This window comes from Felis catus, chromosome A1, assembly GCF_018350175.1.
Source record: "Felis catus isolate Fca126 chromosome A1, F.catus_Fca126_mat1.0, whole genome shotgun sequence".
Taxonomy (NCBI): Eukaryota; Metazoa; Chordata; class Mammalia; order Carnivora; family Felidae; genus Felis; species Felis catus.
Window position 1 is genome coordinate 115,268,122 of NC_058368.1, and position 15,182 is coordinate 115,283,303.

The following is a 15,182-nucleotide window of genomic DNA, read 5'->3' on the forward strand; positions in this document are numbered from 1 at the left end:
GGGCCCCTCACCAAAGACAACCACTCTTCAGTTTCTCATGTATTCTTCCAGAGGTAATCAATCAGCTTGCTTCAGTCTCAGATGGAGATACCACTGGTGGCAACACTTCCAGGACTAAAACCTAAGTTTGCCAAGCAACTAGGCTATGCCAGAGGCCCTTAGGGACTATGAAAAGAACAGGGCAGCCAGAGGGTAAGATATTGCCTTGCAAAAGCCTCCACGAAGGTACAGATTTCCTCCTGGCTCTTATGCTACTTTGCCCCCTGGCCAACCACATCTAGGCAATAATTCTGTACAATATACTTCCCTTTCACGTATGCCAGTTCACCCAGAACTCCTCCTCAGAGAAGCCATTAACAGGAATGATCCCTGGGACGTTATATCAGGCTGACCACCAGGCCCTTAGCAGGAGACAAAAACAAGAACAACCATCAAACTTGCCTCGGCAGAGGCCAGGCAATAGGGCAAAAATCATACAAGTCTCTAGGTCATCGTCTTTCTAGGGACAGAATGCAAGAGGGGCGCCTGGGTGGCTCAGTCAGTTAAGCAGCCGACTTCGGCTCAGCTCATGATCTCGCGGTCCGTGAGTTCGAGCCCCGCGTCAAGCTCTGTGCTGACAGCTCAGGGCCTGGAGCCTGTTTCGGATTCTGTGTCTCCCTCTCTCTGACCCTCCCCCGTTCATGCTCTGTCTCTCTCTGTCTCAAAAATAAATAAACGTTAAAAAAAAAAAAAAAAAAAGAATGCAAGGGAGGATGAAGCAAAACACAGGTGGTCTCTGAAAGACTTGACTCAAAAGACTAAGTGACTACCCACAGAAAATTACAAGACACCCTTAACCAAAGTTAGGCTTTCAACAAAACTCCCTCAAAAGCTTTCAGGTTCTATCTTCTGCTCCCTTTCTTCTTCTGTAAGGAATTTAAATATGTCACAAATGGGTAGCCTCGATGTCAAATCTGGACCAGATATGTACTCTGGTATTCCCTGGGGATTTCATATAAAAATCTGGACTTTTGGCTTCTCTTGTAATAGGAGATGATGACACTAGAGCCACACTCACTCATGACAACAGGCTGAGTAGCAGCTGCTCCCCATGAACACATGAACACTCCAGTTTGACACAGGCACACCGTTCCATGTTGCTCACACCGACTGTTCCCTACCTGGCCCTGAAAACACCTTTGAGTTGGAGACCCCTGACCAGTGACCAACACGGGAGGCTGATAAATTGGTAGGCACATCAGCTGACAAAGAGCAGGACTCTCTCATTCACAAGTACTTAGGAAACACACTCTACATGCCAGGAACTGTGCTGGGGGCTGGTACACAAAGAGGAATGAGGAATGCGTTTTCTGCCCCCACCCTCCACCCCCAGCTCTGGGAATTTCTAACCCTGGTGGGAAGGTAAGACTTACACAAAAGGCTCTGGGAGTTGAGCATGCCAGACTCACTGTGACTAGTGTTCAAGGAATGCCTCAGCAAAGAGTTGGGAACTGAACATGACTGGTACCATTTCTCAGCTTTCATATATCCCTTCATTCAACTAGCATTTACTGGTGTCCATGTTATACTCAGCATTATGCTGGAGATATAAAATAAGCACAGGCCATATCCTTGAGAAGCTCATATTAAATAAGAGACAAAATAACTAACCAGGATAAAGTATGCTAAATTCTATAATCAAAGTGTTGCTATGGGGATACAGATGAGGTATGACACAAGACTCACTGAAGAAGGCAGCTGTGAAGCTTAAGTAGGAAACTAAGGAGAGGGGACTCTGGGCAAAAGCACTGGCTGAGACACTAACAGGAGTCATGTTTAGAGGATCACGTGGACCAGTTTATCAAGAGCAAAGGGTACATGTGGGTAACAATGGAGAACATAATTAAAGTGGTAGGACAAGGATACACCGTGATAGGCACAGAACATCAGGACAACTAACATATTTGGAATTTATTCAGCAGCAGCCAGGGGGTGCCACTGACGGCTTTTTAGAAAGACTCTTCTCCAATCAGGACTACATTTAGGAAGACTGCAAAGGGCAGTGGTACACAATGTCCTAGAGGAACATTCCATATAGGGTATAGAAGGAGGCTCCCATAAGAACTCAGAAGCAGGAAAACAAGGGAAGCAATAAGACTACATCAGAAAGATACTGCAGAGGCTTGCCAAAAAATCTAAGACAATAGCATTTCTCTGAAAAGACTCCTCAGTTGTTTTCTTTTCTTTTTTTTTTTTTTCCACCAATTCAGAACAGTCTTCCCCACAAATAATAAGGTTTTACCCTATTTGTTTCATTCAGAGATGTAAGGCACAATCTACAATTATGGTACTCAGGTTTTGTTTAAAAATCAGCTTAAGATCAATATAAAAACGGGTAGTAGCTTCAAGGGCTTTTTCCCCACTCGCACCCCTACTGCTACACTGAACTAGTTGTCAATCTCAAAGAGAGTCAACTTGAACACAAAATCCAAGTGAGTGTATTTGACTGTGCCTCCCTGACCTTGCACAAGGACCAGAAATGGGCATACAAATCAGAAAAAAAGCTGTGACAGAAGTCAAAGTTCCCGTAACAAGCTAATTGCTTCATGTCTGGCTGAAGAGAAGGCAAGAGACGAGGAAAACATACTGTCAGAGGGCCCCAGGCAGACTCTGGACAGCCAGCCCTGCTCCATTACATCCCCATGTCAGACAATGGCCAGGAAACAAGGCCCACTAGCCAGGGCAGCCAATTAAAGACAGCACCAGAAAGGTGAGAACTAAGCCAAGTAAGAAAGAAGATGGCAGAGACGCTTCAAAGTTCCCTGCTATTCATGACTTCTAGTTATTCAGCACGAGCTAGCTGTGACTAATGATATGAATAATCAACCAACAAAGGAGACAGACAATGATGTGATGGTTAAGATAATACTCGCTTGGTCAACCCAACTTATCCTATAACCAAGTCTTGGGTCAAGAAATAGAAACTACAGTTGTTGACATGACTGAAAATACAGAGAGGAAGCACTTTCCATTCGTATTCTCTCAATCCTCAAGACAGCTTCAAGAGTAGCTATTACTATTCCCATTCTACAGATCATGAAATTAAGGTTTAGAGAAAATAAGTAACTTGTCCATGATCTGACAGCTAGTAAGTAAACAGCAGAGTATGAAACCAAGTGAGCGGATTCCAGAATTTTTTAAACCTCTCTGACATACCATTCATTCCCTCACTCTTTTTTAGTGATGTATCACAGATTTTCTTGGATCACCAGATAAGGTCCACTGGTGCACTGGCCCCATTCTTTACAGAACACACTCAGAACAGCCTGGCCTGAGCACTTTTTCTTTGTTTCTAAAATAGGGGGAAACTTCATATCTATTTCCTCTGGGGTAAGATCAACAGGAAACTCACTTGAACATGAATGGGAAAGAAATCAGCATGACAGCCAAAAACCTCACCAGTGAGGGTTCTAAGATAAGGAATAAAGCAGTCAGTGGAGGTGGGGCCTTCTCCTTCTTTGGAGACTTTTTTCCCCTCCCTGGAGATTTTTTAACTGCAACAGCATCTTGCATCTTTATAAGGCTTTAAATAATGTTAACAACTTCTATGGCCACCCTCTGTGAACCCTCTGGCTTGAGTCTCAGCTCTGCCAGTAATATCCTGATGGTTCTAAAAAAGGTATATAGCCCATTTCACTTCGCTGGAGTTCAATTTTGTCATCAGTAAAGCAAGAAGTCACCAAATCCAAAACTCAACCACTGGAAGATGACAGAACCTGAAGGCTATCTACTGACTCTTCACTCACCTAACCACAAACAGTCATTCCTTGGATCTGAAACAGACCCAGCCCTGATGTTTCCAATAAAATTGATATAAAGACCCCTAGAATGATCTCTTGCAAACCATAAATACCATGATTTCAGACTTGAGCAGCTGGGCCCAAGGACAGAGACTGTGCTTCAGGAATACAATCAAACCCACTTCCCCATGACTAGGGATGGGGAGAGTCAAAAAAATCAACCTTAAATACCTTGCTTAGGAGCTTGCCCCTTAAGTTTCCAATGTCTACTACCCACTGGATTCAAAGTGTGGCCAATCAATGTTGTCTGTATCAACTGTCCTACTTTATGTTACTTCCATTAAACTGAAGCCTGCTAGTTTTCTTGAGTATGGTCAGATGGCTACTGACCCCTTTGGTCAGATGGCTGCTGACTCCCCTTGGGAGCCTCACAGAAAAGAGAGAGGCAAAAGCATGAAACTATATACAGACATAAAGACATGCCCATTTAAAAGTCCACTGGTATGAGCCTTCCTCACATGACTTAAGAGAGGCATCTGTGATTCTTCTTTCAGTTTCTATAACTCCTTCCTGTCCTAAGACAGAAGAGGCACACTATTGCAAAAAGGCAAGTAGCAGGACATGGATCAGTTCACTGGTATGATATTCCTCTGCCCGGAATGATAACAGGTAATGAAAAGGCACACCCACACCCTCAGTCAAGACACAGCCAGCAAGCAGACCTCAGAAACATACCCCTTCCCATTTTTCTGTGGATAGGACTGTGACATGGGCTAAACATCAGACACTACCCAAAGGCTCCAACTTCTGGTACAGGAACATGTGAGCCAACACAGCAGACACAGCTGTGAAAAAAGAAGGCCAAGGAGGCATCAGAGAAACAGATGGTAAATGGAACACCTCAAAAGTCCCAAGATTTGGAGGAAAAGAATAACAGTAAAGAGTAATTCCAGCCCCTTTAGAGAAGTCCAGGAAAAATTATTCCTCCTTCCACCTCCACACATATTCCATTTCTTCTCCAATTCTCTCAACAGCATTAGGTTTTGAACCAGACAATACGGAATAATTTCAGAAAGGGACAAAACAACTTCTGCTCTGAATTATTAGGAATAGCAGTAAGAAAAATAGAAATCAGATTCTTACTAATCCTCATGTTTACAAGCATCTAATGGCCAAGGAGTTTCCTGAGCCTGCTACAGACTTTATGCAACAGCCTCAGCGATTAGAAACAGCTCACCTGGCTGGCAGATGGAACTAGGAGGGACATATTCACAGCTTAGACCCTCCTAAAGGCCAACTAGCTCAAATCTTTCCATGAAAGCCCTTAGCTATTGCCAGCCATCTCACAAGAAGTAAAATCAGACTAGGTGACAGGGACACTAGCCCTAAAGCATCCCATGCTGGAAAACTCAGCGAGCTCTTCAATAGCAGGATCTCTTTCCCACTTTAGTGTCCTCAACATCTTGAATTGGGCCTGGCACCTAGGAGACCCTTGTGAAAAGAAGGTGAATGGTCAAATGTCCTGCTGATGACAACAGACTCCTGGTGAGAGGAGGATAGCACTCAACAACAGAAATCACTTTGGAGTCAAACTGGGTTTTAAGGTCAACAAACTTTTTGACCTTGGTCACATTATTTAACCTCACTGAACTTATCACTTCATCTGTAAAATGGGGTAACACCAACGATTTTATAAGGCTGATATCAAGTATGCATGAGATAAAGTTCTCCCCTGGGGCTCCTGGGTGGCTCAGTCAGTTGAGCATCCGACTTTGGCTCAGGTCATGATCTCATGGTTCCTAAGTTCGAGCCCCACGTCAGGCTCCGTGCGGACAACTCGGAACCTGGAGCCTGTTTCAGATTCTGTGTTTCCCTCTCTCTCTGCCCCTCCCCTGCTAGCACTCTGTCTCTATCTCTCTCTCTCAAAAATACATATTTAAAAAAAAATTTTTTTTTTAACAAGTAAAAATAAAGTTTTCCCCCTTTCACTAGTCTGGTGTTGGTGTGGTAATAGCTGGTCTTCTAGATATAAAACATGCCTTGGTGGCTGTTTTAGACCATGTATTTTCAATGAAGACAGTATCACCCCACTGCAAGGTGGGGGGGATTGATTCTTGGGTTAGAAAAATCTTAGATATTTTAAGTTTATGGTACTCCAAAGGGCCACAGTACATAAACGGATACATAGAGTATCGGTGGTATTAAAATTTCACAGGGGGCGGCAGGGACGGGGGGACAAATGGAGAGGGGTGTCTCAAAAGGTGATAATGAACAAAAGGTTGACAATCACTTCATTAGATGTCTGAAGAGCTGACCCAGTTCCTTTAAGAACCTGACCATGCTGGCACCATGATCTCACAGGTCCAATCTCTAGAAATAAATGTTTGCTGTTTAAGCACCCAGTCTATGGTGTTCTGTTACAGCAGTCCGTAACTAAGAAGCTTCTCCATGCCTAAAACACCAAAATCAAGGGCACTGTAAGCAGAACGATGACAGACTTAGCCAACCAACACAATCACACCATTCTCCATGTGCTGCCTGGTGGAACCCGAAGGAACTACAAGTTTGAGCTGAACATAATTCTTTTGCTCCTGGATTCTGTCTCCAAGGTGGAAAACAGCACAAAAATGAATGCCAGGTGTAAGCCCTCCCTAAGTCAGTAAAATTCTGGGAGATTCTTCACATGTGTCCTGAGCAGCTTCTATCTTTTACAAGGTTTTTATCTCAAACTCAATTACTGTTGATGCTAGGAATCAGGGATTACCCAAAGCCCACCTGAATGGCAAGGGGCTATTCTCCTCCTCCTCTACCCAGCAGTGAAGCCCTTGGTGAGAGAAAATGAAGAAAATGGTAGGATACTGCCCCTTTAGACCACATGTACTTAAAACAAGAAGCTCTATGTTGTGAAAAACTAAGGCCTCCAGCTTAAGGCTAACTCAGAGAAGAATAAAGTATTCATCCTTGTTCAGAAAGAGAAAAGATTAGCCTCACAAGGACAGGTCTCCAAATTGACACCAAATCCAGGAGTTAGAGATGCCTGTGCTACAGAGCGTGGTCTAAGAGCCAGCTGAGGCCCCAGAGAAAAATCCCCAGGAACACATGACCAAGGGGCTAGCATTGTAAGAATGGTCAGATTAGCTCTCCTGAAAAGAGCCTTACTCCAAGAGACTGGCAGACAGCCTCTGCAGCACAACTTGACTCACTTGGGAAAGGACAGAAAATGAATGAAAAAGAAGACAAGAAGTAGGATGAGGTCAGAGCATGAATCCACAAAGATAATGAACAGAAAACTGGAAGGCATATACCTATTTGGAAAAAGGTACAACATGCCTTTAGAGACTCATTTTTCAAAAAATATTCTCATTAATAGCAAATCTTCAATCTTTGATGGCATAAATATTTATTGTATTTCTAGGTCTTTAATGTGTTCCATTCATTTAATCACTCTTCCAAGTAAGTATCTGCATTTTTTTAAAGGATTTTACCTTTGGGGGCGCGTGGGTGGCGCAGTCGGTTAAGCGTCCGACTTCAGCCAGGTCACGATCTCGCGGTCCGTGAGTTCGAGCCCCGCGTCGGGCTCTGGGCTGATGGCTCAGAGCCTGGAGCCTGTTTCCGATTCTGTGTCTCCCTCACTCTCTGACCCTCCCCCGTTCATGCTCTGTCTCTCTCTGTCCCAAAAATAAATAAACGTTGAAAAAAAAATTTAAAAAAAAAAAAAAAAAAGGATTTTACCTTTAAGTACAGTAATCTCTACACACAACATGGGGCTTGAACTCACAGCCCCAAGATGAGTCGGATGCTCCACCAACTGAGCCAGCCAGGTGCTCCAAGATTCCCATTTTTAGGCAGTGGAAAACTGAGCCTAAGAGGTGACTTGTCCAAGGTCATATGGCTAATAAGTGATAGACTCAGATTCAAAACTAATGTTCACCACACACCAAAAATGTATTATGTCCACTTCAAAAGAACTGTTTACTCATCTGAAGACAAGCTAGCTAACAAGGTTGCTTAACCATACCATTTGGGGTTAAAAAAAAAAAAAAGTATAGTATTATGTATTAATGAAGTTGATCGCTAACATAGTTCAAAAATGTCTCTGAAGACTATTTCAGATGTGGATTTTCAAAACGGCTTTGGACAGCGACATCACTTAAGTGATATACATATACCACTCTAAAGGAAAACAACACTCAAGAAGTGCTAGCATGTTTGTTACAAAACCCATTTTGTTGCTTTTCAGTTTTGCTTAATTAGATTTTGTGTGTCAGTGAAACACACCAGGGCTCAAAGTTGTCCTCTGTAGAGAACTGAGTAATAAATAGCCTTCAAAGACATCAGGGAAGGCAAAGAAAGCAGGAATCCAAGAACAAGACAACTTTTCATTCTGGGTTACCACAGCTGTACTAATACATCCCCCATTCCCACCATCTGTAAAATGGGGGCAATAAGCCTTTTCTGTAGCCAATTTCATCATAACAACACATATATCAATTAGCATATTAAATTCATTAAATAACCCAAAGAAAAGCCAAAATAAACCCGACGTGGCAACACCCTCTTAAAAACCTAAGGGCCATGTTCTCAACTGATCCATATTACACAAACATCAAACCTAATATCCTCCTACCCCAGCTATCAAAATCCTATCCAATCCCCAAATGTGGCTATATTTTCATCAGAAAATAAAGTTTGGGTGCTGTGAGAGGTAAAAAGACACACCAATATATACCAAAACATCTTTCACACTGTCCAAACACTCTTAGTGTTTACAAACACATCACTTTCTTTTGTTAGCAAACCTGGAGGATTCGTTCCTCTGCCTACCCACTCTGGGTTAATCCTCCAAAGCAGTTTGTGGTTTTGTTTTATTGAGGTCAGAAAGCCAGATGGGTTTGAATCCAACTGACCACATACCGGTGGGGTGTGTTTGTGTGTGTGTGTGTGTGTGTGTGTGTGTGTGTGTGTGTGTGTGTGCAGCATCAACGGGTCCTCTAGCTTCTGTGAAAAGAAACCCCACACTGGCCTCTCTGGTGCCAGGCATTTCCTGACTCCTGTTCTTTCCCCGCCAGAACCCCATTTCAGGGGCTCAAATGTCAGTGGATTCCCTCCAGTCTTCTGAAGCGGAGAATCTCAAGGCAAGGATTTCAGGACCACGTGAATCAGAAACGCCGGAGAAGCACTGAAGGTGCCCATGCTCCACTTTAAATGAAATCAGTGACTAAAGCCCAGGGATGTACACAACTTCTTAGTTGATTTGAAAAACAACAAAGTCTGTAACCTGTACTTCAAAGGCAAGTCTTCAACCTACCAGGAAAAAGGAAAACACAAGATAGGAGTGGAAACACGACGCGAGTAGAGGGCAATTCCATATGGTGAATTCTTGGCCTCTGCCAAGAACCAGAATTTCAACAGAGGAGCAGTTAAATGCAGAAACTGAGGGTGGGAGAAAGGGAACAGATGCAGAATCAAGAGCTAATCTCGGAATCCCCACCGCCTCATCTGGCACTTAATAAGAATTACTGGAAACTCTCTGAGCACAAAAGGTAGGGAAGGCAACTCCTAGGCTGAGGCCAGGGCCCACTTGGACGTCCCGTTTGGGAGGGACGAGATGTGCGTGTGACGGGGACAGGGAGGGGATGTGTAGGGACCCCGCAACAGTGCTGGGAAGGCGCCGGGGTCGCTGGTGGGAGGAGGCTCGGACAGCGCCCTGAGCCCCCCGCGCAGCTCCAGGGCCGGGTGGCCCTCACCGCCCCTACCTTCGGCTTCCCGCCCGGCAGCCGAGGGGCAGACACAACCCCCACAATTCCAGGCGGCTGCAGCGGCAACCAGCTCCCCATGCGCAGACGCCGCGGCGACCTTCTGAATCTGTGAGCGCGCACTTATTACGTCACTTCCCACCTCACCCAATTGCTGCCTTCCAGGACGACGAGCGGCCGCCTCCCTTTCTTTCCGGCTCTGGTAGCTCTTAAGCCCCGCCTCTCTCTCCCCCGCTTCTGTTAAGTCCCGCCCACTAACGCACACGTGATGAGTCGGCTTTTCAGCTGTAACCCTCCGCCAGCGTGAGACATCTGAAGGAGATCGCCGCGGGGCTGATTTTGCTTCCAAGCTAGACCAAAATGGGACTTCGAAGTTTCATTTCTGATTTTCCAATGCTGTAATTTCTTTCTAGCGGAAGAAATATCAGAAGGAAACGAGCAGGCATGAGAAGTAGAAATAAATTAAGCTGTTGCCACTCAGTGTGGCATAGATAAATCCGAGACTCTTAAGCTGTAAATAGTCCTTTGAAAATTCGTGCAGAGAGGTCACCTATAAGTCGTCTACTTTATATGCTTATGTATTGTGTGAGTTAAAAACGACCAATTATTTTCAAAGTACCCTACAGCTCAAATGCTGCTAGAGCACTGAATATCTTACATGTGCCAGGTGTTGCATATATATATATATATATATATTTTTTTTTTTTTTTTCAAAACTTCCAGAGATCAGAACAGCCATCCGTTTTTTATAGGTGGGGAAGCTAAGGCTCAAAGAAGTTGAAGAACTTGTAGAAAGTCATATAGTCAGGAAGTGGTAGAACTGGGAATGTAAGCCAGATTTGAGTGCCTCCCAAAGTCCTGTTCTTTTTCCATAAGACCTTCCCCTTGACCAGAGTAGTTTAACCTGCTTAGTAAAATGGAGCCCTCCCTCAGGCCCTGAGAGTCCAGACACAGTGATTCCTGGTCAATCATGAGTGGAGAAAAGTACAATCCAAACAAGCAGTGACTTCCCCCGAACAGGTATTCCCCAAGAGCAATCCACCTGTCTCAAGTTTGTGGGTTTTTTTCTGACATTTTTGAGGTATAATGTGGGCTTCTAGCAGTTAATAGACTTTCTTGATTATGTTTACTTCAAACAGATGGGAAATCGCACCCATGAGCAAACTTCGGTTTGCCTGGGGAAGGAGAACAAGCCTCTGGGCAATAGTGGAGTGGGTAGTGTCAGTTTTTAAGAAAGGTCTACATAGGACACTTCCCTAGGACTGAGTGGGAAAGGACAGAGAACAGTTCACTTTTTCCATGGAACACCCAAGAGGCTAGCAAGAGTAGCCCAGCAATAATTCTAGCTTGTGTCACTTCCTAGTAGCATGAGGATAAATAATAAACGTTCAACAAATATCTATTACATCAGTGATAAATTACAGAATGAACATATAAAGTACAATCAAGCCTGACACATGTTATAAAAAGATACTAATAAAGTGCTACCAGAGTATTATGCTTATAAATAGAATAAGCTCAAATCTTATAGAATGAATAAATAAATGCATGGGCCAAGAAAACAGTCCAGCTGGACACAGAGCTGCCAACACTCATAGGAACCTGGCTGCCTTCTTGGGACAGCTCTAATCAGTTGATGTGTAGGGGAAAGAGAAATTCTGAATCTCCCCAGGCCTCAAAACGTTGAAAAGACCTGAGAACCTCCTTCCCAGGAGAATTAGCTCTAGATCTCAAGTCTTCTCAGCTGCTAAAATCAGTGTGCAGGACTGGCCCTAAACAGCCCCTACTTTCATGGCCCCCAAACAAGAAGAACCACTGTAAAGGTGGGAAGTTTGAGGTCCAGGGATGGTGGGATGGTGGGTGGTGGGATCACAGAAATCTCTTCTCTGTTTCCATGTATTACTCTTGGAATTGAGCAGAAATAAGTTTAAATTTTTCTTTTAAATAAGTAAATGACAAACAAAAAGCCACCTCTTCTTGCAGCTCTATTGGAGAGCTTCCAAGATCCCTCTTCCACTCCCCCGAAGAGCAAAAGCTTGCAAGAGTACAGAGCCTGAGAAATTACCTTCAACCTGACCACCACCAATCAAAGGAAACCACAGCCCTGCTGTGGCATACCCAGAGCCCTGCTAGGCAAGAGATTTAGATGATCAATTAGCCTTCCTCAATAAGGAAAATGTGTTGAGTAGATCATTTCTCCTCTCATCAGCCTTTCTCAATTAAGCTCCCACAAACCTGATACCCAGTGTGTGAAAGCATTTCTGGCAGCAGGAATTGGCTCCCTGCTCCCTCTGGATTGGCCTAGAATACTGAGCATGGGGAGCAAGAGCCCCAGCTCTGTCTCATCATCAAATTGTCCTGCCCTGCTTCCTCTTCCTCTCTGCACTCCTCCCCCTCAGCTTTCACCATACACTTTAAATCCTTCTGCCAGAAATCCTTCCTGGACTCCAGACATTTTATTCACTTGAACATGAGTACCAAACTACATGCCAGCTGTTGGCTATGGGGATACAGCTGTGAAATAGTACCACTGGGTTCTTACCCTTAAAGAGCTCAGGGTTAGATGAGAGATACAGAAATGTAAACAGATCAAATCAACACAGTCCAACAAGGACTATAAAACAGAAATATTAACAGAACTATAAGAATTGGCCCATTTAGGGGCACCTGGGTGGCTCAGTCCATTGAGTGTCCCACTTTGGCTCAGGTCATGATCTCGCAATTCGTGCCGGAGCCTGGAGCCTGCTTCGGGTTCTGTGTCTCCCTCTCTCTCTGCCCCTCCCCTGCTCTCACTCTCTCTGTCTCTCAAAGGTAAATAAACATTAAAAAAAAAAAAAAAGAATAGGCCCACTCAGTTCACACGGCTGTCTTTGTTTCCAAATCCCTTATGTGAGTAAAACTCTTCCCCATTCGTCATCTTGTTTGCTCCAGACAGCTCTGTGAGACAGATAGGGCAAATTTTATTCCCATTTTACAGATACAGCAAAACTCTTTGAACTCATCAGATCTGTGCTGCCCAATATGATAGCCAACAGTCACATGCAGTATTTAGGTTTAAATTAATTAAAATGAAATAAAATTTAAAACTCAGTTCCTGAATCACACTAGCCTCTTTTCAAGTGCTCAAGAACCACATGTGAATAATGTCAACTGTATCAGACAGCATGGATTATAGAACATTTCTGTCATCACAGAAAGCTCTTTTGGACAACAGCACTTTAGAGGTCCTGAAAGTCAGTCAAGGGCAGGGATGTGAATGAAGCCAGAGCTCTCAGTGTTCCCAGGCAAGCTGAATAGAGCTGCCAACATGGAAGAAGCAAGAAGCTGAGGGGCACTGCCAAGGAGACCAAAAGGAACTGGCCATCTGAACCAGGGTCCTCCACTTCTGGGCTGCACAAAGATGGAGTGGGTGGCAGCAACCAAGGCAGAATGGAAACCAGACGATCTCTACACTGAAACCTGGGCACATCTCAGCACATATAAGCAGCTTCCTTGGTGGAACTCCAGAATTCTAGGTATCTCTACCCCAAGAGACCTCAAGGACCCCAGTGACTATACTTTGCTCCGTCTCTGGTTCATTTCTGAAGGCCTCATTAGCAGAAAAAGAAAAATAACAAAATGCCCCCTGCAAAAAGGATATGAGGCCTCTGTATGGCAGCCTCTCACCTGCTAGAAGGCCTTGGCAGCTCCGCGGTGCTCCAGCCAGAAAAGGTCAGTAAATTTAAGCTGCATTTGCTCTCAGCTAAACAGGCATCTCTGGTTCAAAGGAAAAGCACTCAAAAGAAGAGACCTAGAAGACAGGCAAGATTTCAAAGGGTTCTCACCAAAAAACTCCCACTGAGGCCGAAGCAAAACCCCAGAACCATGATTCTGTCTCCAGAAACACCTTCAAGCACACACCTACTCAGGTACACAGACATGTGACACAAATGCACTGCCTGCAGGCACCCACAAAGGCAGCAAACCACAGGAACACACATACACACAGGGCAAAGGTACAGCCCTGTTCCTGCTATCCACTGCTGCACAACAAAGCATCCCAAAACAATAATCATTTATTTAACAGGTTGGGCAGGGCTTGGCAGGGAAGAATCAACCCTGCTCTGTGTACTCTGTGTTCAGTAAAGGCAAAATGCTCACTCACATGGCTGGAAGTTGATCCTGGCTGTCAGTTGGGACCTCAACTGGTGCTGTCAGCCAGGACACTGACAAGCGGCCTCTTTTAGTAGCTGCTTGGCCTCCTCACAGTTTGGTAGCTGGTTTCCAACAATGAGCATCCCAAGAGAACAAAACATAAAAGTGCCTGGTACTTTAATGATCTACCTTCAGAAGGGACATAGCATCATTTATGCCATATTCTGTTGGTTGAGAGACTCAGAGAGGTCTGTCCACATTTAAGGAGAAGGAAAGAGAGACCATCTATCTATGGGAAAAGTTGACATATTGTAAAGAGAACACACGGGTTGGGATATATCGTTGCAGCCACCTATGGAAAAGAGCCACAAGCCCCACACCCTGGCACAAACACCCACAGTCGTACACACATCTTACACATCCAAAGTCAAACACAGGACACAGACAAGTTTACACATGTACGTAAATTAAAACATTCTGCATTTATACACATGAACACTGTCACATAATGGTATGGACTTTACCACAAATATATTTCTTACATAATTACACAATTAAATGTATCTAGTGAAACATGAAAACATACCATATAGAGTATATTGAAAATCAATCAGAGACCATCAGGAAACCAGACTGGGAGCAGATGGAGTATAACCTAGGTGTGAGCTGTCCCTCACCCTGTTCCATTTCCCCACCAAGAACCCATGGCTTCAGGTATCATAGAGATGATAGAGGAGAACATTAATCCCCCACACCCCACAGCAGATAACCTGAAACCCCTTTTGAGCACTTCTTTCCTCCCAAGTCCCTGTCTCACCTCTGTCCCTCCATGGATCATTTTTTATCTTTTCTTTCCCTTGCATGGTACCCAGTCAGCCAGTTCCCATCTCCTTCTCCAGGATTTTCCCTCAAGCCTTCCTCACCCTTTGGTCATACAGAGCAGTTCAGCTTTGCCCAGATCCATGATAAAAGGCTGATGTAAAGAAAGACAGGCAGGGACAGGAGCTGGAACCAAGGTGGTCTGAAGACAGGCTATACTGTCATCTCTCCTCATAGACCACCAGTCCTCTTGCTCTTGTCTGCATCACATCAAGATATCTGACTGGCCAATACAGTTTAACTTTACATTCTAAATTTGGGCTGAGTTAAGTTGACTGGAATAGTTCACTTCAGTCTCTGCCCACCCCCACGCACACACCTGGAAGAGCCCTAAGAACAAGGCCACTGCAGGGCTGTTGTAGGGCAGCCTATGGGCCCTCTCCTGGTCCAATCTGTGCCGACCCCTACATAAGGGCCAGGGCTGCTTCTTCAAGCAGAGAGATGCAGAAGGGATGTTGTCTGCTACAGGATCCTGGGCATAACGGGTACAGTGACTGGCCATGCCTGCACATGCTAGCACAGTCCTGGGTCAGCAAGTCAATAAGGGGAGAACAACTCCTCTGACGCTGTCCCTAAAAAGGTTCCCAAGCACCAGAGCTTTGGGAGATCATGTGTGGACAATAAGGTTTGCAGT

General features: G+C 44.6%; 1 protein-coding gene across 3 annotated transcripts in view; it reads right to left on the minus strand.

The window, feature by feature from the left end:
- Nucleotides 1-15,182, minus strand: part of SIL1 (SIL1 nucleotide exchange factor) — a 284,915-nt gene that overhangs the window by 206,651 nt on the left and 63,082 nt on the right. The window contains exon 1 of one of the 3 annotated variants that reach the window (XM_006927639.5): nt 9,536-9,669. The exons of 1 other annotated variant lie outside the window; for it this stretch is intronic. Coding sequence is in view for 1 of the 2 variants with exons in the window: in XM_019832833.3 (XP_019688392.1) it covers nt 9,536-9,616 (81 nt within the window). In the remaining variant the exon portion in view is untranslated. Of the gene's footprint in view, nt 1-9,535; nt 9,670-15,182 lie in introns of those variants that run through there. One more of the 3 variants, XM_019832833.3, reaches the window with a different exon arrangement.